Source organism: Muntiacus reevesi, chromosome 17 (assembly GCF_963930625.1).
Source record: "Muntiacus reevesi chromosome 17, mMunRee1.1, whole genome shotgun sequence".
NCBI lineage: Eukaryota > Metazoa > Chordata > Mammalia > Artiodactyla > Cervidae > Muntiacus > Muntiacus reevesi.
In genome coordinates, this window is record NC_089265.1 from 37170486 (window position 1) to 37192308 (window position 21823).

Here is a 21823-nt window from a genome sequence, read left to right on the forward strand (position 1 = left end):
TGGTCTCTCTGCGCACAAGCCGTGGCCCAGGGGTGCGCCAGCCCCGCTGCAGCGCCCGCCCCTTTCTCCACGTGATGGCACCACCATTCTTCAGTTATCACAGTACTGTACCTTTCAGACACACAGCATCGGTACCATGATAACCGAAAAAGGGCAGTTCAGTCTCATACCTACCTGAATATTCCCTTGCACCCAAGGCCCACTCCTCCAAAGCTACAGGCGGCTCCAGAACAATCTTCATGGACACAGACACGTGTACAGAGATATCAGTGCTCAAAGGGGCTGTTCACAGCAACCTCACTTACTATCAGGAATGCTTTTTCACGGTTCTGTTTAGAATTCAAGTCTTCTAAAGATCTGCTCTTTTTGGAGAATGCCTACTTTAATAATCCAGCAGGCAACTTCTGATAACAATCCCTTGGCCTCAAACTCACTTCTGCATTTCCTTCCTAGTCCAGGAAGGACTTTGTCTTTTGGACAAAAAGGCAGTCTTTTTTCCTATAGCTAGAGAAAAGAGGAATTTTTTAAAACTAACAATAACACCCAAACTATATATAAATAGTATACCTCCAAAATGGAAATGCCAAAGCCTTTGAATGTGTGGATCACAATAAACTGTGGAAAACTCTGAAAGAGATGGGCATACCAGACCACCTGACCTGCCTCTTGAGAAACCTATATACAGGTCAGGAAGCAACAGTTAGAACTGGACGTGAAACAACAGACTGGTTCCAAATAGGAAAAGGAGTACATCAAGGCTGTATATTGTCACCCTGCTTATTTAACTTACATGCAGAGTACATCATGAGAAATGCTGGGCTGAAAGAAGCACAGGCTGGAATCAAGACTGCGGGGAGAAATATCAATAACCTCAGATATGCAAATGACACCACCCTTAAGGCAGAAAGTGAAGAGGATCTAAAAAGCCTCTTGATGAAAGTGAAGGAGGAGAGTGAAAAAGTTGGCTTAAAGCTCAACATTCAGAAAACTAAGATCATGGCATCTGGTCGCATCACTTCATGGGAAATAGATGGGGAAACAGTGGAAACAGTGTCAGACTTTATTTTTGGGGGCTCCAAAATCACTGCAGATGGTGATTGCAGCCATGAAATTAAAAGACGCCTACTCCTTGGAATGAAAGTTATGACTAACCTAGATAGCATATTAAAAAGCGAGACATTACTTTGCCAACAAAGGTCTGTTTAGTCAAGGCTATGGTTTTTCCAGTGGTCATGTATGGATGTGAGAGTTGGACTATAAAGAAAGCTGAACGCTGAAGAATTGACACCTTTGAACTGTGGTGTTGGAGAAGACTATTGAGAGTCCCTTGGACTGCAAGGAGATCCAACCAGTCCATCCTAAAGGAGATCAGTCCTGGGTGCTCATTGGAAGGACTGATGCTGAAGTTGAAACTCCAATACTTTGGCCACCTCATGCGAAGAGTTGACTCATTAGAAAAGATTCTGAGGCTGGAAGGGATTGGGGGCAGGAGGAGAAGGGGACGACAGAGGATGAGATGGTTGGATGGTATCACCAACTCGATGGACATGAGTTTGGGTGGACTCCAGGAGTTGGTGATGGACAGGGAGACCTGGCGTGTTGCTATTCACGGGGTCGCAAAGAGTCGGACACAACTGAGCGACTGAACTGAAAATGGAAATAAGGTGTAAAGCACAGAGAGAACTGTCAAATACATATCATGCAGCTTTAAGGGAGCGACAGATGGAGAGGAAGAAACTTCAGGAAAGAAAGGAAGACTGAATCCTTGAGACACCAGATGAAAACGACAACCTCCAGCTCATTTAGGATTAGTACAATCAGGTGCCCACAGGATGGTGTTCAGTATAACGCTTTTGTGGTTTCATGCAACTGGAGGACAGAAATGAAGTGAAAGTCGCTCAGTCGTGTCCGACTCTTCGCAACCCCATGGACTGTCCATGGAATTCTCCAGACCAGAATACTGGAGTGGATAGCCTTTCCCTTCTCCAGGGGATCTTCCCAACCCAGGGATCGAACCCAGGTCTCCTGCATTGCAGGCAGATTCTTTACCAGCTGAGCCACAAGGGAAGCCCAAACATACTGGAGTGGATAGCCTATCCCTTCTCCAGGGGATCTTCCTGACCCAGAAATAGAACTGGGGTCTCCCGCATGGCAGGCGGATTCTTTACGAACTGAGCTATCAGGGAACAGAAGTGGACAGCATAGGAGGCTGAAAGAAAACAACTCACGTGTAGGGAGAGAGTGGTCCGAGCAGGACTTTGGAAACATCCTGCTGTCCAAGGGTCATGAGTAATAGAGCCAGGCTCTGGTTGGTCGAGTCCACACATCCACCCTGTAAATAAAAACACTTTAAAGATTAATATTGTACCAGTCAGATAATGGAAAACCAATCAAATAGAGGGAGGAAAAAAAAGGACACAGATGTCCAGAGCAGACACACAGAAGGGCAGACTGCAAAGTTCAAGCAATAATAAAACAAAATAAGGGTTTTTTCAAGACTTATCCTCATATTAACAACTGTAGGGGCTTAAACAGTTAATCAAAATAATTGTAAGAGTTGAGACTATCAGAATCAATGGACACTGAAGTTTACTGAAGTACATCTAAGGAAAAATGAAACCTTCCCTTCGTAATTAAACCAATAGCAGGAACTATAAGCAAAAAGGCATAATCATTTATAGGCAAAGCACAGGTAATTAACAAAGGTTAAGTGAATGACATTTCTACTCATTAATATCTTTCAGAGACCACCACGGCTAATCTGACATGAGAGGACCTTTCCTTTTCAAGGGTCTTACCTGAAACACTTATTTAATTACATTCAGAAACTCCATGCCATGTCCCATTAGATTCCCCTCTTCAGCTCTTCCTGTGTGCCTTAGAACTGGAGAACCTCCCAAATCCAATCCCTCCACTCTTACTATTTATGCATTATCTTTCATTTTCCCTGTTCCTCCAAATCAATAAGCAGAACAGAATTCTTTTCAAAAATTTCTCCTGAAGTATAACTGCCTTGGTTGCCTTTCTTTTTTCATTCTTGAATTTCTCAACCACTTTAGCCATTCTTACACTTGATGTGTACATTCCTGCTGTTTCCATTTGTGCTTTAAACAATGTCTTTATTTCAGATCATTCTTTCTGGGATAACTTTATTTAAAACAATTTATTTAGCCAGTTAGTTAGCTATATTTATTCACTTATTTGGCTGCACTGGGTCTTAGTTGCAGCATGCAGGATACTTAGTTGCGGCATGCAAACTCTTAGTTGCAGCACATGGGATCTAGTTCTCTGACCAGGGATTGAACCTGGGCCCCTTGTGTTGGGAGGATGGAGCCTTAGTCACTGGACCACCAAGAAAGTTCCAAAAACAATTTAAACTTGCAATGTAAATAGCGAAAGCAGGATCACCTTGCACTTCAACATATTTTGCACACATCATAAGAAATCTAGTTTTTAACCATGACACTTCATCATTCAAGGCTAGACTCTCCCAGACTTTGAACAGGCTAGGTGGTCGCCCACTGCTGCTTATGTGAGCACATCTCTTTCCTTTTCAATGTGTATAGGGTAGGAAGTAAGTCAATTCCCACATGCAGACACTCATTCTCTGCCGTTAAGATTTCCTACAATGGAAGTGGATCCTCCAGCCAGAATTTATGAAAATCTACTGCTCTTCTTAAATCTACCTGAGTTGATAAAGGACACTATTTTAATCTCCTTTAGCAAATTTTAGAACAAGAGGTATAGCACATATATTTCCATCTAAAAGGAAAACCTGACCCCATGGAGAATATATGGACCAACAACACTATTTCTGTTTCACAGAACTCACTCCGTTTCATAAAATTAAAACTGATCTCTTTAGTCTCTGCTTCCTATCACTATAGTGCTATTCTGCCATTCTCAACTGATTTTTATTTATTTTATTAATTTTTTTATTTTTGGCTGCACTGTGTCTTCATTGCTGCTTGGGCAGGCTTTCTGTAGTTGCAGCTAGCAGGGGCTTCCCTTCCTTGCGGTGTGAGGGCTTCTCATTGGAGTGGCTTCTCTTGCTGAGGAGCACAGTTTCTAGAGCACAGGCTCAGTAGTTGTGGCACACAGGCTTAGTCATTCCAAGGCATGTGGGTTCTTCCTGGACCAGGAACCGAACCCGTGTCCCCTGCCTTGGCAGGCAGATTCGTATCCACTAGGCCACTAGGAAAGTTCCGCAACTGATTTTTATTATGCGCTGAACCAACACTTTACTACAATAAATATATTAGGGTCTGTATACAGGACACCATGGAGGGAGTGGTGGGACCACTCCAAAAGCAGAAGATACGATCCTTGTGCCAAGTAGCTTCAACCTCACTATGAGATGTGAGCAGGAACCAGTAACAGTTCAAGGTGAAGATGAAGCTATGCCATTGAGGGCACCAGGATTGCCAAGGTGGTGGGGTAGAGGTAGTCACTCGCCCGGCTCCAGAGAGAGGCTTTGTGGAGGTGGGGATTTGAGCTGGCCCTGGAGTGATGAGCAGGATTTGGAGAGGGAAGAAGAACAGGAGGATGGGGGAAAATACGACCCAGGGCCAGTGATGAACAGCCAGGAGGCCAGCCTGAAAGTGGCTGAGAGCTCTTTGATGAGAACTACATGGACTGCAGGGACAAGGTGGAGCAGGAAGGCTGAGGTAGGGCTTTTCCCACTGTTGTCAAGGGTTTTGACTTTATCCTGGGAAAGTGAGAAGCTGGTGAAGGTCTCTGAGCAAAGGAGTAACAAGATCAGATCACTGTTTTAGGGGGAGATTTAGACTGAAGAGGATGCTGGAGAGAATGTGGAAAGGATTTCCTCTCTGTAAGAAAGGAGAGCCAGTACATCTAATGGGAGGAGGTTGGTGTGGAAGGGAAGAGGGTAGTAGATGGTGCAGAGAGATGGATAGGCTAGGGTAGTTCCAGAAAGTCTGGAATGGAATCAAGAGGACTTGCTAACTGATGAGACATAAATGGAACAAGAGAAATTAGATCAGAGGATTAAAACTTTGGTAAAAATAAACAGTACCAAAGGAGACGGATTTTTATTACTCATTTAAATCATGTCACATCACAGACTTTACAAAGAATTATTATAAAAACATGAAGCATCTTCATCCTTTTTAGCAATTAAAGATCACAGATCCACACAAAAGAAATTTTCTTAATGATTTAAAACAAAAAACGCAGTCCAGCCACAATTAAATGGTTTAAAGTAGAATTTAAATAGACTAAAGAAAAAAAAATAATAACCTAATCCAGATTGCATGTTTTCTGTCTTGGGGACTGGTAGACTGTGCTTTCACCCTGAGGCTTATAATCTGCCACTTACGGAGATATAAAACCCACATTCCAGCTGTGCCTGTGGGCTCCCATGGGCTGGTCTGTAATGAGATACATCCACGTCCCCCAGATCCACTGGAAAGAGACAGGAGCACTGATGAATGTCTAAGCAAAATGACCACTGGTGCAGGTTTGTCTTCAGCATCTCCTGTCACCTTTTCTTTGTCTCATCTTCCCAAGCCCCTACTGTGCTCTTGACACAGGCCTGCCTTCCTTAGACAGTCGTCAACACTCCTGAACACTGTGCAAAGTCGAGCCTAATGACACTGTTTTTTATCTGAATTAACTGTCACATACAAATCCAGCTTTCCAGTTTCTCTTGAAAAATCTGAGAACGAGCCCTCACCCATGGTGTGGCAACGACTGGGGGCTGAGAGAAAGTCCCTGCTCTGGGCAGGGCAGTGTGTGCCCTTCACTTGGCGAGTCACTGCCTAACCTGCTTCATTCTTCATCTCCTCTCTCTTGCATGACTCTGTTCTAGTTCTCTGCCCTCCCAATGGTTAAAACTTACCTGCTGTTTCTACCAAACCAATGTGGCTGAGCCTCTGCTCACTGACTAGTCAGCTAACCCACTAAGCTAGTTAATGCTGAACTGTCTAAAGGGCAGCAAAAGGTTAACTCCTTGACTGAAGCCCTTAAAAGAGAAAGAAAGTTGCTAATGAAGAAACATGGGAATTGCTTCTAGGTGCTCCTCTCCCAGGCCTGCAGAAGCTGAGGACATACCCGGTAGATCTCTTCGAGCAGCAGCCTGGCGCAGTTCCTGCCGAGGTCTTCGGGCAGCATCGCTGCGCCCTGGCCCTGGGGGTTGGAGGCCAGCTCAGCACTGAGGAAAGTGCCATTGGTGGTCTCCGCAACCAGGGACAGCCCAAAGCCCGGAGACCTGGAGGTTCAAAGGCACAGACAGTGAGCAGCGTATGAAGCAGGGTTTGCATTCACCAGTCAAAAGAGAAGACAAACATCCTTTTGATGGCACTCTGTCTGGTTACATCAGGCCTTATTAGAGTTCCCACCAGCTCACACTGGAAATACACATGACTCAGTGAGAGCACACACATGGCAAAACCAAAGGTGATGAGAATTTGCACTGCCTTCCCTTTCAGCCCTCCCCTCCCCCACACCGTACACTGTAAGAGTTTGTAACACTCCACGCACACAGCCACCCTAACGATATTGAGTTCCTACTCTCAGCCAGTTTCTGAGCTAGGGGCTTGACATGACTCTGCAGAGTAAATATTACCATCCCACCTTACAACTGAGGAAATGGACAAATCAAGCAACCAGCACCAAGTCCACACGGCCAGAAAGAGACTGATATGCATTTCAAACAGATCTTCCAGAAGCCAAAGCCCACACAAGTTCTCCACTTCCCTGGCCCTCACTCAACCACCCCAGAAATGTAAGCAGCCTGGAGACCACCTGATTACAGCTCTTCTTGAGAAACAGCAAGTTGTTGCCCCGTGATGAGAAAGATCACCCAAGGAGAAAGGGCCTAGAGAAGGGTACACCTTTATGTTTTTGTTCCCACGGGACATCGCTAACTCAGAATTCAATGAATATAATCCAGAAGCCAGTATCATGTTCTCACCCAGGTGTTTTTGCCACCAGCAGCCAGAACCTAACATCCTTCCAGTCCAGGACCACATATGCTTCGTGCACTCATGCACACAAAAAACATTTAGGAGAAAGTTTCTACATACCCAGGAACTGGGGCACACACAGGCCCTGCTCTCATGAAGCTTAGTGACAACCAGTTTGATGTAAAACAAAATCAGCTGACAATAATAAACACAAGCATCTCCCCACAAAACTTCTAGACGTGACACCTCACATCTACCTTGCTCAGTGCCTTTTAAACAAATATAGCTGATCCTTGAACAACACAGGTTTGAACTGCTCGGGTCCAGTGACACAGATCTTTTTTTTCATTAAATATGAACCCCGGATACAGAGGAACCAAAGATGGAGAGCCGACTGCTGGTTTTGACTACAGGGAAGTTCAGCACTCCTAATCCAAGCGTTGTTCCAGGGTTAGCTATATCCAACTCCCAGCAGTATACTCCACAAGCAAGCACGATACAGCCCTGCCTCCTTTAACACAATTCAACATACGTGTTCATGAAACACCTTCTATGCATCTAGCACAAAACTAGCCAAAATACTTGTTTCAGAAAAACTACTTGTAAAATTATTAATGTACTATATGACCTCAGCACAGGGGGGTAACTATACTGGTTGGTCCTTAATTTCTTAAAAAAAAAAAAAACACTGATTGTCTATGCAGCCAAGGGTTAATAACAAGGAAGAGGGAGCAGTGAGAACACAGGTTCCAGGGCACTCTGAGTCACACTCGACAATCTAACACTGTACTTCCCAGCATGATCATCGGACATTTAAAGCACAATCTCAAGTTGCCTATGACTCACTTGACCAGGAGGAGGGAGGGGGCACCCAGCTCATCAGCAGAGGCAGTGGCTCAAGGAGAAAAAGGAGGGAGGAAGGGCCAGGAGACAAGCCACCATCACCGCTCTAACCCACTTAACTTGTAGTTCCTAAGCACTTCCAAACTTTTCCATCTGTGTGAAATTTTTGAGGTATGTGTACTTATTACAATGAACTTCACATTTAATCAAGATTGTTCCACTTGATAAAGCATTTGTTTTACAGAAAACAACACGAAAACATATTAAGCTCTATGCACATTATGCCAACATCACTCACCCCCCAATTTGGGTTATGTATATTATCAGGCCTGTTTCAAGTTATGCTGACAAAGCAGCTGATCACCAAGTGACCTCACTGAAGATGGCATTAGTATAGTTTATAGATAACGGGCTCCAAAACTTTCTAATTGATAAAAGGTTAGATTTTTCAAAAAGTCATGACTTTGGGAATCAAAATGGGACCAGGCTGGACAAATGTGCACTGGACAAAGAACTGACACAGGCCACCAAGAACTGCTGGCTCCCAAAGTCCCAGGGCATGGCCACATAGGACTCTCACTCCCAGAGTTCAGCAAGCTTAACTTACGAGGACACGTCAGTGAATTAGAAAAGGAAAATACCTACTCATGACTATAATTTCATAAGGGAGAAGGAAGATCACTGTTTGCCAACAGTAACTTGTTATTTAGAAAACAGAATGCAAATTTAACACCGTGCATTGGTTTTATAGGTAAATTTTACCCGTAAAACAGGCTACATTATGCCTACATCTCCATACACATGTGAGCTTCCTACTCATTATTCGCAAGTATGGGCCTTGAGCAGCACTAGGGTCGGCTGGTCAATGATGGCATTATGAAAAGCCACATTCTAGCTGGGAGCACAGTCTTCTGGTCTGCTCTGCTTCTTTGTAGAGTGAGAGGCCAGATGACAAGGCACTGAAGAGATGAGGCCACTCAGACAGCTGCTGACACCACCTATCCTCCCCCATCCTGTGTAATTCCCTCTCCCCAGAAAACAGCTGACACATAATTCCAGACCTGCAGCCAAGAAGGGAGGGAAAAGGCAAGAACGGCATTAGCAGCTACCATTTCTGCAGCACCTACTATGTGCCCAGCATTGCATTAGGGGCTTACATATGGGATCTTTTCATATTTACAGTAACAGTAACCTAGGGATGTAGGTGTTGTCACTCACATGTTAGGAATGAGGACAACACCAATGGTATTTGAGCAATACACCAAAAGTTTGGGACCATCACTGACCTTTCCAACTCCCAGGGAAAAGGCCAGCTTCGCACACAAATCCTTTCCCAACTCTAGCTCTGCACCACCTCCTCTGTTGCTCTGGACAAGGAGCCACCACTGCATTTGTGAAATCTCCTTTATCTTTTCCTTAGGCCTCATGAAGGTCAGAGATCTCATAACGCGCTCGCCCCTTCTTTCCCCTCTCTTTCCTTCTTTTGCTGAGGTTAAAGAAAGCTCAGAGGAAGGACTATAAAAGGATGAGCTGTGGTACAACTTAGGAAAAAAACTGGTTTCTTATCTCACAATTGTCAATCTCTAATGTTCTTACTTTTATAAGATACAACCTGCAAAGTTCGGGTCCAGAGTGTAAAGATACTGTCATTCAGACTAAAATGGCTCAGCAAAAACAGAGAAAACTCACATACAAGGAAAGCAAATTTGGCTAAATAATCTCCAGCTACAAGTAAGAAAAATATACACTTATATACTGTATTATCCTTACAACTTTTCTGTACATGTAACATTTTCATAATAAAAAATCAGTGGTTTCTAAATATATAACAAAAGCCTAAAACAGATATTTTCATTACATAGATCATCATTATTAACTTTTTATGTTCTAATGTGAGGTTTTCCACAAAGGCTCTAACTAAACCAAATTAAAATCTATAATAACAAGTTTCTCTGGCTCTAAGGGTGTCGTTCCCCTTGATGGAGGGAGAAGCCAACTGGCACTTAGACCAACAAAGGATTTTTTTCCCTAAATTGTTATTTACTCAGGGTGGGAGAACTTTGTTTACTTTACTTTATAGTGGGAACAGAGGGCAGATGGGATTTAAAGCTGGAGGCACTGTTTATTAATAGCTGGGTTTTAATTCCCTGAGGCTGGTATCTCAAACCCTCATCACCCAGCCCTGGGCATGGTGATGCTTTCCATGTGATAGGTGCTCAGAATATACTTGGTGGTGACAATGGCAGTAAGTCAGAAGGAAAAAAAATGTGAATCACTCTTCCTCTGGCTGCCCAACCTCAGAGCTGGCAGCTTAAACATCAATCAGAGACCAGGTGTATGAAAAATGCTTAGGAAGGCTGCAGAATCAGGCTCCCAAAATGCACAGACACTTACTTCCCAGAGTTGATGCCTTTCATGTGGTCTGTGTAAATATAGATATCGGGTATAAACTTGTTGAGTATGCTCCTTGCAGAATCCACAATCCGGTTTGCCATCTGAGGTGATACACGTACTGAATACCTGCAACTTGGAGTTAAGGGTGTCATTCTGCTTGGACTCCACAGCGGAGAAAAGTCAGTCATAAAGTTAGCAAATATTTGTGGTACTGCCATAACAAAATGATGCTTCTAATTTCATTCTATTGTCCACTTGTATTTAATTACTTTACTTTGTAGTATCATAACTCAATTTTTACATTATTATTTTTATTATTATATAATTTTTGTATTGTTTTAAGTCCTTGATGAAAAACATCCAAACAGTATAGACACTTGAAAAGTATAAAATAAAAGCTGCCAACCCTGCTCTAGACTGTCTAGCCATTCCCTCTCTCCTAGAAATGGTTCACCTCAATTTTGGAACAAGTAAAGGCAATTGCCCCCCTGTATGGCATGAGCCAGACTCCCTTTGAAGTATTCTCTGAAAATCCCCACTGCTGTTATCATAAAACCTTTCTGTTAGAAACCTAAGACCAGGACAGACACCCCACTGGGACTGACCTGGGCCCCTGGGTGAATCCACCCCACAGTATGCTGACAAAAGAAGCAGAAAAAACCTTAGTAAAAGAACATAGTGGGGCTGTCTAAAAAGGTCTAAACAGGTTTTCAACTGAAGAGCCTATTTTCAATTATTTAAGTGTCGACAATGCTATTTATGGATGATACAGGCTCCTTGCAACTGCTACCTAATGGTCCAAATAGTGATAATTAGCACTTTTACAAAGGACAGCCTCAGAAAGGAAAGGAAAGATATTGGCAACTCAAATCAACTCAAATTAAAAGAGTGCTGCCTGAGGAACTGGAAACTACTGCCTCAAATTAAACTTTATTACAGAGACTGGTTCTTCCCAAAGCAACCAACCAAGTAAAAAGTAAGTATGTACTAAGTACTTCCAATGTCCGATGTATGGTTAGGGGCTTGCTGTGCATGTGGAACGAGGGGCTAAAGAAACAAATAAGTAACAACACATGATCTTCCCATTACTCTGATCCAAACCCCAGGCAAAAAGTCCAAAAGGGAAAACCAGGTGTGTGGTCTCCCCAGCCCAGCCCAACTGTTTGAAAATTACTGTCAATAACACATTTAATTTTCATTTGAGCTGCAGAAACAAAAAGCAAAGCTTTTTGGCATCAAGCTCCCCTTTCTGACCCATCCTGGACATCCACCAAAAGATCCAGCTCCCACGTGTGAGGGAGAAGCTCCCAGTAACTCCAGGCCCTCCCAGATCTTGAGAACAGACCCTAGTCTTCTTGGTTCATCCTCAACCCAACACCACCATCCCCAGCTCCACAAACCAAAGTGTCCAAACCCCTCAGCCTGAGGTACCTGCCTCCATTCTTCCAACCTGGAGGTCCCCCCTCTCCTGAAATCCTCCAGGATGCCCCAACTGTGGTCTGTACTTGAACTTACCACACGTCTCCCTTCATATACACTCAGGCCGTCCTTGCTCTCCGATAACACTGCATGCTTCATAACGAAAGGGGCTCTACCTCTGTATCCCTCACAAGTCTCTCATACACTACTTTTGTACTCAGAAATACTCGATAAATATTTGACTTGACTCAAAGGACAAACCCGAAATGAGGAAAGAGTAAAGAGGGATTTTTCAATACACACACACACACACAGCCCAGTTACATCACCACCTCTTCTGTCCAGAACGTACTTTTGACCACAGGAAGCTTCGACAAACAGTCCCAGGTCTCATACCCTTTGGACCAGGAGGGTGCTGTCCCTCTGAGGCCTGAAGCTGCCCGCATTCTGCAGGAAAATACAGATGTCACTATCCTGACACATAATCCCACGGTGCTCGTGGCTTTCAAAGTTCTTTCAGGTACATGATCATCTTATTTTATGCTCACAGTAACCTTGAGGTAAGGCCATGGGTTTCTGCTTCTGTCCTCACTGAGGACAACTGAATCACAGAACCAAGATTCAAAATTAAACAGATGCAACTTCCCAAAGGCAACCTTCTTCCCCCATCCCTCCAGGGATGTGGAAACTCGGTAGGTAAAAGTGCTAATCAGGGCCAATGGAAGCGTATACTAGAATTTAAGCACTGGAGTAATGAAGGAAAGGAACTTTAAAGCCAGCTGCGTCCCAAAGTCATTATAGAGCTCTCTGGCTTGGTATGGAGGTCCTACCAAGACTAGCTAAGAGTTCTAGAATCGGACTATCTGTGTTAAGTCCCAGCTCCAGCAAACTGCATCATTCTGGAACCAATGTGCTATTCTTGGTGCTTCCGGCTTTGCACAGTGGTGGTATCATAGCCAATGAGCTTTATCCAAGGTGTGACTATTGCTTCTTGAAAACCTGGTGCCTCTGCATCTTCACTGTTAACGAAGATAATAATCATAATACTCTCCTTCACAAGGTCTGGAAGCTCAATTGAAACAATGCATGTCAGGTGCTCAGCCATGCCTCGTGTGTAGTCAGAGCCCAGTGAATGTCAACCACTGCTTTTCCTACTGGTAGTCCAAGGTTCAAATCCCAAAGCAGAGGTTCTTTCCTCTTAGGAGTAAGAGACCTCTCTGAGAATCTGATAAAAGCCATGAACCCTGTCTCAAGAAACACATGAACACACAATTTTGCAGACCATTTCAGGGGCCTTTTATGAGTACCATACTAAGAACTCATATCCAAGAAAGACAAGTTCATGCCTACAGGGCATATGGAACTCCTACCCTTCACCCTCCCTGGTGTTACAAGTCAGAGAAGGCTAAGGAGTGAGGGTGTGTGTGAACAGAAAGAAAGAGACTGACTCTCTAAGTACCCTCCTTACAGTTAAGAGAAAGGAAACCAGATCGTCCAACAAACTCCACCCCACACCCCTCTCCTGCCTCCACCCCAGCTTCTTGTCTTGACTCTTATACATCCAATTATGAACTACTGGGACAGCATCACAAAACTGAAAAACAGTGTTTCTTTCTCCCTCAGGCAGTGGGGAGAATGAGAGTGGGTGGCAGTAAATAAAAGGCAACCGCACTGTCCAGTCACAGCTGCTGGCAGGAACACCACCAGCTCCCTCCCAGGCCCTGGCCAGTCAGAGCAATGTACTCTGTAGGGATGGGGGCGGCAGGGGAGGGGGAATAGTTAAAACCACAAACACATACAAGAGAGTGGGACTATTTCTCCCAGCTCGAGCCCTCCTATGGGGAATATAACCTCCAAGCTCAGGCTGACTGTTAACCAGCCTTGCAAGTAACAAATCCCAGCTAAAGCTTTTTCCAAAGGCAGCTCTTTTCTCCCAGGCTCCAAAGCTGGCCAAGAAGGTGATCTCAATTCAAACCCACATTCCTTTGGGGTATCTGTGAAATGAGCAGCTTTGCAGACCAGCAGCTGGAATGTCTGGTTTGCAGACAGGGATCTGGGCAAGTGCGCTGTGTTGACTTTCCTGGGGAGTTTAGAGGAAGGACTAGAGTTGGGGCTAGATGGGGGAAGGCACAGGTGTCCTATCCCCAGTCTCAAGGAGGGGGAACTGCCTGGGACCTCACCAGCATCCTTCTGGCTCAGAGCCTACACAGGGAAGGTTCGAAGAACACCAGAAAAAAGCAGGGGAGGAACAAGGTTACAGCCCAGATGCCTAGGGTACAACAGCTGCTTCAGCTTTTATGTAAAACCCTGTACAATCCCAGAGCTTTCCCTGTTTCCTGGCATCTTCATCAAAGACATCATAAAACTCACGAGGCTTTTGTACACCTGGTACACAGTACATGGGAGACCCCAGTGTAACAGCCTCCGTGCAACCCATGTTGTTGCCACAGGACTGTGGTAAACAAAGACAGCACACACTGGAAATCACATTTCCAAACTAGAGAGAACGGACTCCAAGCAGAGTTCACTGCCTTGACATAGCACCGGAGAAACAAATCTCTAAATAGAAAAAACAAACTGAAATAGTTCTGAAAGTGTGTAGGACTCTGTGTACAAGGCCATTAACCACAACATTTTTGGCAACAGTGAAGAACAGAAGACATCCCAATGGCCATCAACAGGGTTTAACCTGGAATTTGAACACAGTGAAATTCAATGTTAAGGAGAATGAGGTCAAGCTATTAGTAACTAGGGGGGCTTCCCTGGTGGCTTAAGGGGTAAAGTATTCACCTGCAATGTAGTAGACCCATGTTCAATTCCTGGGTCGGGAAGATCCCCTGGAGAAGGGAATGGCAACCCACTCTAATATTCTTGCCTGGAGAATCCCATGGAGAGAGGAGCATGGCTGGCTACAATCCATGGGGTTGCAAAGAGTTGGACACAACTGAACGACTAAACATATACATAAGTAACTAACATGCATCAAGCAAATCAGGAATCTTTAGTTTTTAAAAAGAAAACCCACCTACTAGCATCACCAGGCTTCCCAGGTGGCACCAGTGGTAAAGAATCTATTTGCCAATGCAGGAAACATAAAAGACACAAATTCAATCCCCAGGTCAGGAAGATCCCCTGTGAGGAGGAAATGGCAGCCCACTCCAGTATTCTTGCCTGGAGAATCCTATGGACAGAGGAGCCTGACTGGCTATGGTCCACAGAGTTGCAAGGAGACAGACAGAACTGAAGCGACTTAGCATGCACTTGTATCACATTTCCATTCCTCTATAACCTGTTTCTATCTCCTCAGAGTCGGAGAATATGAGAGTCGACTATCACCTTCAGACGTCAATGTAAGCATCCATCAACCTGGGGGTTCCCTGGGAAAGGTATCATTTCTCCTCCACCAGCCATTCTCCCCCTGCACACACAAGTCTTGGCCCATGGTTGGGCCCAAGGATAGCTCTGCAGAGAACAGACATTGATCCAGGGAAGCTCTATTACGAGTTCCTCTGTTTTTGATGATTCCTAAAAAGAACTTGAGGCAGCAACTCAAGTTTGATCTTTTATCTCAACAACAGCTCTCTCTGTCCGGTGGCTCTGCAACCCACCCTACATCGTGCCCTCACTACTCACTGTGCAGTCTAGTCGACACCTCTGAAAAGGCAATCCATTCTACAGTTCTGTTCCTCCAAGTAAGACCACCCCAAAACCTGAAAAATACAAAACTTGACTCTAAACCCCTATCACCCCTAGAAGCACACATCCTTTCTACTCATATCAAATCCCCACCAGGAAAGCCATCACCCAACCCCATCCGGCCCCCCACCTCCAATACTTGCCCTTACCATGATCTTGTTGGCACCTAGAATTCTACCACACTTAACATCTGAAACCCCGAAATACAACTCCCTAAACACAATGTCATGTTCTTCTACACAACACACTCATCTATTTCCATTAAAACTGTGAAGAAAAAAAAAAAACTGAAGGTTTCTAACCCCATGACCATGTGCTTTCTCCAGGCTGGCAGCCTCTGCTGCATTCCCCAGTAAGGAGTGCACCAGCCGTCGCTCTAATGACACACTCACCCATATGCCCTGTAATCCACCCTTCTGCACATCTCACTCGCCTGGTCGAGCCACACCCAGTCCTGCATGAAGATGGCCTTCCTGCCTCCTCCACTCCTCCTTCGAGGCTGCCAACTGCTGCTGGGCTAGCCACACACCACGCAGCTAGCACCATGAAAACACCTCACTTCACCTGAGCCCTCACTGCAGTCCCACAGCCTTTTTCTTATCCTGAGTTACTATGCCCCGCTGGACACACCCCTCACAATGCCTAAGTGGCCCATACCTTCGCCACCCTTGTCACATTCCCTTATCACACCCCTGCCAGTCCCCTCATCCTGGAACTCATCCTAACTCAGTAAAAACTGAAAATGCCTCTTTCCAATCATCATCAGGATGCTCCATCTAGAGCCATTCTTACCATACACCTGCATTTTCAATCCATCTCCTCTTAAATAATAATAATAGAAACAAGAGCAGCCACCATTTACCAAATACTTACTTATACAAGCCCAGTGTCTCGTACTATACATCTATTACTCACTTAAACTTCATTAGAGCCTGGCGGACTAAAGGGGTCACAGTCAGACAAGACTGAGCAGGGCGCAGCACCAACAGCCCCCCACAGCAGTCATAAACGGGCCCAATGATAAATGTGTCAACCAAAGTTTGGGCCCCAAATCCCAACATCGGTGAGTGGCGAAGCCAAAATGAGAACCCACATCTGTCTGACTCTAGCACCTGTGCTTTAGCTTTAATCACCTTGTTACCTTGCTCTGTCAGTCTCCCTCTCTCATGTATCAATCTACTTAACCTACAAAAATACTCAAATCATCAATCTTTTTGTTAAAGAGAGGGGATGTTCTCAATTCTTTTCCTCAAGTTATCACCATATCTTTCTTTCCATTCTCTTTCCTGTCAAAGTTCTTGAAAGAGTAGCTTCTGCTTACCACCATTCCCCCCCATTGCTCTGCAGCCCAGAACTGGTTAGCTGGCCTCTGACTCCAACACCCTCTGGAAAGAGCCCTCAGGGTTATCAGTGGCAGCCTCCTGTGAGTCCCTCGGCTTGGCCTAATGCTTACTCCTCTGGGCCCTTGAAGGTACTGACTTGGCTTCTAATAAGCTGCATTTTCTTTTCTCTCTTTTTTTTTTTTTTTTAAGAAAAAAACTATTTGCAATTTATTCATAAACAAAGAGTCAATACCTTGATACATAGAGACTTCCCCTCATCAACTTCCCTTTATCAGTTTGTATAGGAAAAGCAGAATAAATGGTTGACTCTTATTACCAATTTTCAAAAGAATGGGCTGATTTCCAAAGATACTCAATACAGATTTTTAAGTATCATAATAAATTTGTGGATGTAACTTTATTTAATGTGTAATCAATCAATCTATAGTTATTTTTATTGGTAGCTAGATTGTCCCATCTTTGGCTAGTAGGAGCCACTTCAAGTTGGCTTCTATGTCCATTTGACATGACTCTAGTAGCCTTTGACAGCTTCCTTGATATCTGAGAATTTTTCTAGATACTGTCAAATTCTTAATCATAGTAGTTACACTGTCTTGCATTCTCACCAACCTTTCATCAGAATATGATGTCAAGTTTTAGTTTCTTTACCAATCTAACTAGTGAGAGATGGCATCTCAGTGTAGTTTTAATTTATTTATTTTTAATGAAGTGTCACTGATTTCTTTATTCCCCATTCAACTCTGATTTTCCCTTGTCTCCCTTCCTGGAAGAACTTAACTCTGCTTTCTGCTTTCAAATCTTAGTGACCTTTCAGGGTCCCACCCTCTTCTCTTTGCCTTCTACAATGTGGCTGATGCCACAACCATCCATTTCTAGCTTTCCTTGTTCCTGAGTTCCACATTTCCTAAGAGGTTCTGCATTCCCAATTTCTCAGTCCTTTCTGGACTTATCCATGTACTTACCTGGAATAAAACCCAACATGAATAAAACTAAACTTATTTTCACTGCCAACCACATTGCAGCTTCTATCTGAACAAATATGTCTATTCAGGGCATAAGTGAGAAGCATCAAAATCATACTCAAGGACTCCCTCTTCCTCTAGCACAGACCCAGGTGATCACTGAATCCTATCCATTCTGCCTCTAGGAGACCTCCAAAAACTAGCAGTCCTCATCCGTCACCAAGCCACAACCGTCACCAGCTCTCTTTAGGGCATGATAATTCCCTACTATCCTTGCCTCTAAATGAGTGCAGTGAAGAGGTGATTTTGTTTTGTTTTGTTTTCCAACTCATGTCTACCAACATTTATATAATGAGCCAAAAACAGCCAAAAGTTCTTTCTGTACCATCAGAGTTATTTGGTTAATGTGCAAATTCTCTCTCCAAAAGAAAATTACTGATACTGAAAGAAGGTCAATTCCTCAGCACAGCCTCAAGTCTTCACAGGCTCCTGCTCTCACTTTTTGTCCCATTTTCCACTACCAAACATCCTTGACTGACCTGCATTCAGGCCACACACCACATTGCCTGCCACTCCCCAGAATGGTTGTGCACTGTCCCTCCACACAGGCCCACATTTCTGTCTGCAGCATTCCTCCTTCTTTGTCCCACTTTACAAGCCTCTATTCTTCAAGCCCAGTCCAAATGCCCTGTCCTCTCTATAGGAAAAAGCAGAGGTTAAAGGCTTGGGCCACAGAGACAGGGTTCAAATCCCAGCTCTACCATTACTAGCAATGTTATATGTGAGCAAATTTCTTAAGCGTTTGAAGCTTCAGTTTCTACATCCACAAAATAGAATGGAAGTGAATTCAGACTCACTTTGAGGTTAAGAATAAAGTATATAAAATACAAATGTATTAAACTCCACAATCAAAAGACATAGAGTGGCTGAATGGATAAAAGAAGATCCAACAAGAGACAAATGAAAATGAAAACAGAACATACCAAAATTTATGGAATGCAGCAAAAGGAGTAGTAAGAAATTTTATACTGATAAGTGCTAACATTCTTTCTAAGAAAGGAAGATCTCAAATAGCCTAAATTTACACTAGAAAAAGAAACCAAACTTAAAGTTGGCAGATTAGACATAAATAAAACAGAAAAACAATAGAAAAAAATTAATGAAATAGTTGATTTTTTGAAAAAATAAAAACAGACAAAGCTTTAGCTAGACTAAGACAAGACAAGACTCAAGTAAGTAAAATCAGAAATGAAAGGAAACATTACAGCTGATGCCACAGAAATTGGAAAAGATGATGAAGGACGATTATAAATGACTATATGTTGATAAACTGGACAAGTGAGAAGAAATAAACTCCTATACACCTAAAAACTTTCAAGTCTGAATCAAGAACAGAGAGCTTGAACAGATTAGTTACATGTAAAGAGATTAAACCAGTAATCAGAAAGTTCCCAAAAAAGAAAAGTCCACAACCAGGCGGCTTCAGCAGATGAATCTAATGGTGAATCCTACCAAACGTTCAAAGGAGAATTAATACCAATGTTCAAACTTCTAAAAAAAACCTAACAGGAAACACTTCCAAACTCATTTTATGAGATTAGGATCACCAAAGCCAAAGACAACAGAAGAAAACTGCAGGCCAATATATCTGACAAACATGGATGCAGAAAACCTCAAAAAAAATGAACAAGCTGAGTTCGTCAGCATATTAAAAGGGTCATACAACATGACACAGTGGTATTTATCCCTGAAATCCAAGAATGGTTCAACATATGCAAATCAAACAATATGATACATCACATTAACAGGACGAAGGATAAGAATCACACCATTTTCTCAATAGCTGCAGAAAAAGCATTTGACAAAAAACACTCTTTCATGATTTTAAAAAAACCTCTCAACAAATTAAGCATGGAAGCAACTTACCGCAACACAATAAAGGCTGTATATGAAAAGCCCAAAGCTAACATTATTTTTAATGGTGAAAAACTGAAAGCTTTTCCTATAAAATTCAAAACAAAGTAAAGATAGATACCCACTCTTGCCATTTCTATTCAGCATAGTGCTAGAAGTCCTAGCCAGAGTAATTAAGTAAGAAAAAGAAAATGCATTCAAATGGAAACGGAAAAAGTAAAATTATCTCTTTTTGCAGAAGTCAGTCTTATATGTAGAAATCCTAAAGAACAGCATCCAAAAAAAAAAAAAACTATTAGAATAAATGAATTCAATATAGTTGCACGATACAAAATCACCATACAAAAATCAGTTGTGTTTCTACACACTGACAACTACCCACAAAAAAAATCAAACAAACAATCCTATTTACAATAACATTTAAAACAACCTAAATTCTCAGAAATAAACTTCACCAAGGAAGTGAAAGACCTACACACTAAAAACTACAAAACGCTGATAAAAGACATTTTAAAAGACTTTAGAGGAAAAGACAGTCCATGTTCAAAGACTGGAAAAATTAATATTGTTAAAATGTCCATACTTTCCAAAGCAATCTGCAGATTCAAGGCAATCACTATCAAAATCTCACGTTTATTTTTAATAAAAATGGGAAAAAAAAAATAAACCTAAGATTTATATGAAACCACAAAGGACTCCAAATAGCCAAAGAATTCTGAGCAAGCAGAACAAAGCTGAAGGCGTCACAGGTCCTGATACCAAAATAAGTTACAAAGCTACCAAAATCAAAAAAGTGTAATACTAACATAAAAAAAAAGACAACAGAACAGAGACCAGAAATAAACCTACGCATATCTAGTCACTTGACCTTCAACTAGGTTGCCAAGAATGTACAGTGGGGAAAGGATATCCTCTTCAATAAACACTGTTGGGAAAACAATACCTATATGCAAAAGAATGGTACAGGATTCTTATTTCATACCACATACAAAAATAAACTCAAAATGAATTAAAGACAAAAGTAAGACTTGAAACTGTAAAACTCTGAGAAGAAAACAGTGAGGAAGATTTTTAGCTTCAGCAATGATTTCTTGAATACCAAAAAGGGGAAAAAAAAAAAAAAAGGAGGCAAAATAAACAACAAAGTGAAAACGCAACCTATGTAATGAGAGAAAATGTCTGAAATTCATATGATTAACACTCGAAAGATACAGGACACCTTGCCTTACAATTTAGTAGCAAAATGAACAAACAACTCTACTTAAAAATGGGCAAAGGGCTTGAATAGACACTTCTCCCAAAAAGACATACAAATGGCAAACTAAAACATGGAAAGGCACTCAATAATCACTAATCACCAAGAACAACAAATTAAAACCACACTGAGATATCACCTCACCTCATGTGGATAGTGATTATCAAAAAATAAATAAGTAAGTAAGAACTGTTGGTGAGGGTATGGAGAAAAGGGAGTCCTTGTACATGCTAGTGGGAGCATGCACTGGTGAAGCCACTATGGAAAACAGCATGGTGATTCCTTGAAAAATTAAAAACAGAACTACCATCCGATCCAGCAATCCCACTTCTGGATATATATCTAAAGAAATTTAAATTCGGATCTCAAAGAAATACACATGGATTCCTATATTCTTTTCAGCATTATTTACAATAGCCAAGGTATAAAAGCAACCTAAATGTCTACCAACAGAAAAATGGATAAAGAAAATGTGGTATATGGATACAATAATGTTATCCATCCTCAAAAAAGGAAATGCTATCATTTGTAACAACATGGGTGAACCTGGAGGATATTATGCTAAATGAAATAAACCAGAAACATAAGAACAAATACTACATGATCCCATTTATATGAGGAATCTAAATAAGCCCTAGACATTTACTATACACTGTAATGCCTACACTGTATACTTAAAATTTGCTAAGAGGGTAAATCTTAAGTATTCTTATCACAAAAAATGTAAAATAATAAAGAGGATGAAAAGAAACTTCTGGATCTGATAGAAATGTTTATGGCACTGACTGGGTTGATGGTTTCACAGGTGTGTGTGTGTGTATATATCTCCAGACTCATCAAGTTGTACACATTAAATATATACAGTTTTTTTGTATATCAACCACATCTCAATAGTTTAAAAAATAAAGTATATAAACTTATATATAGTGCAGAGTGAACAATTACTAAATGGTAGATATTATTCATTATTATTCAGTTCTCTCACATCTTCTAGACAAATATGCCACTCTACTCTTAGTTCCTCCAACCCACTGAACATCATCTACATCACTTTATACATTATAGCAGCAT

At 42.3% G+C, this 21823-nt stretch overlaps 2 protein-coding genes across 3 annotated transcripts in view; one reads left to right on the forward strand and one right to left on the reverse strand.

Moving 5' to 3' along the window:
- The window catches only part of AK3 (adenylate kinase 3), a 274466-nt gene that overhangs the window by 151352 nt on the left and 101291 nt on the right, over positions 1-21823 (forward strand). The gene's annotated exons all lie outside the window — the stretch shown is intronic.
- RCL1 (RNA terminal phosphate cyclase like 1) overlaps positions 1-21823 on the reverse strand; it is a 69255-nt gene that overhangs the window by 15319 nt on the left and 32113 nt on the right. For both annotated transcript variants that reach the window (XM_065908001.1, XM_065908002.1), the window contains 3 exons: positions 10164-10289; positions 6073-6229; positions 2229-2332 (listed from right to left, as the gene is read on the reverse strand). In XM_065908001.1, the coding sequence (XP_065764073.1) occupies positions 2229-2332; positions 6073-6229; positions 10164-10289 (387 nt within the window). The remainder of the gene's footprint in view (positions 1-2228; positions 2333-6072; positions 6230-10163; positions 10290-21823) is intronic.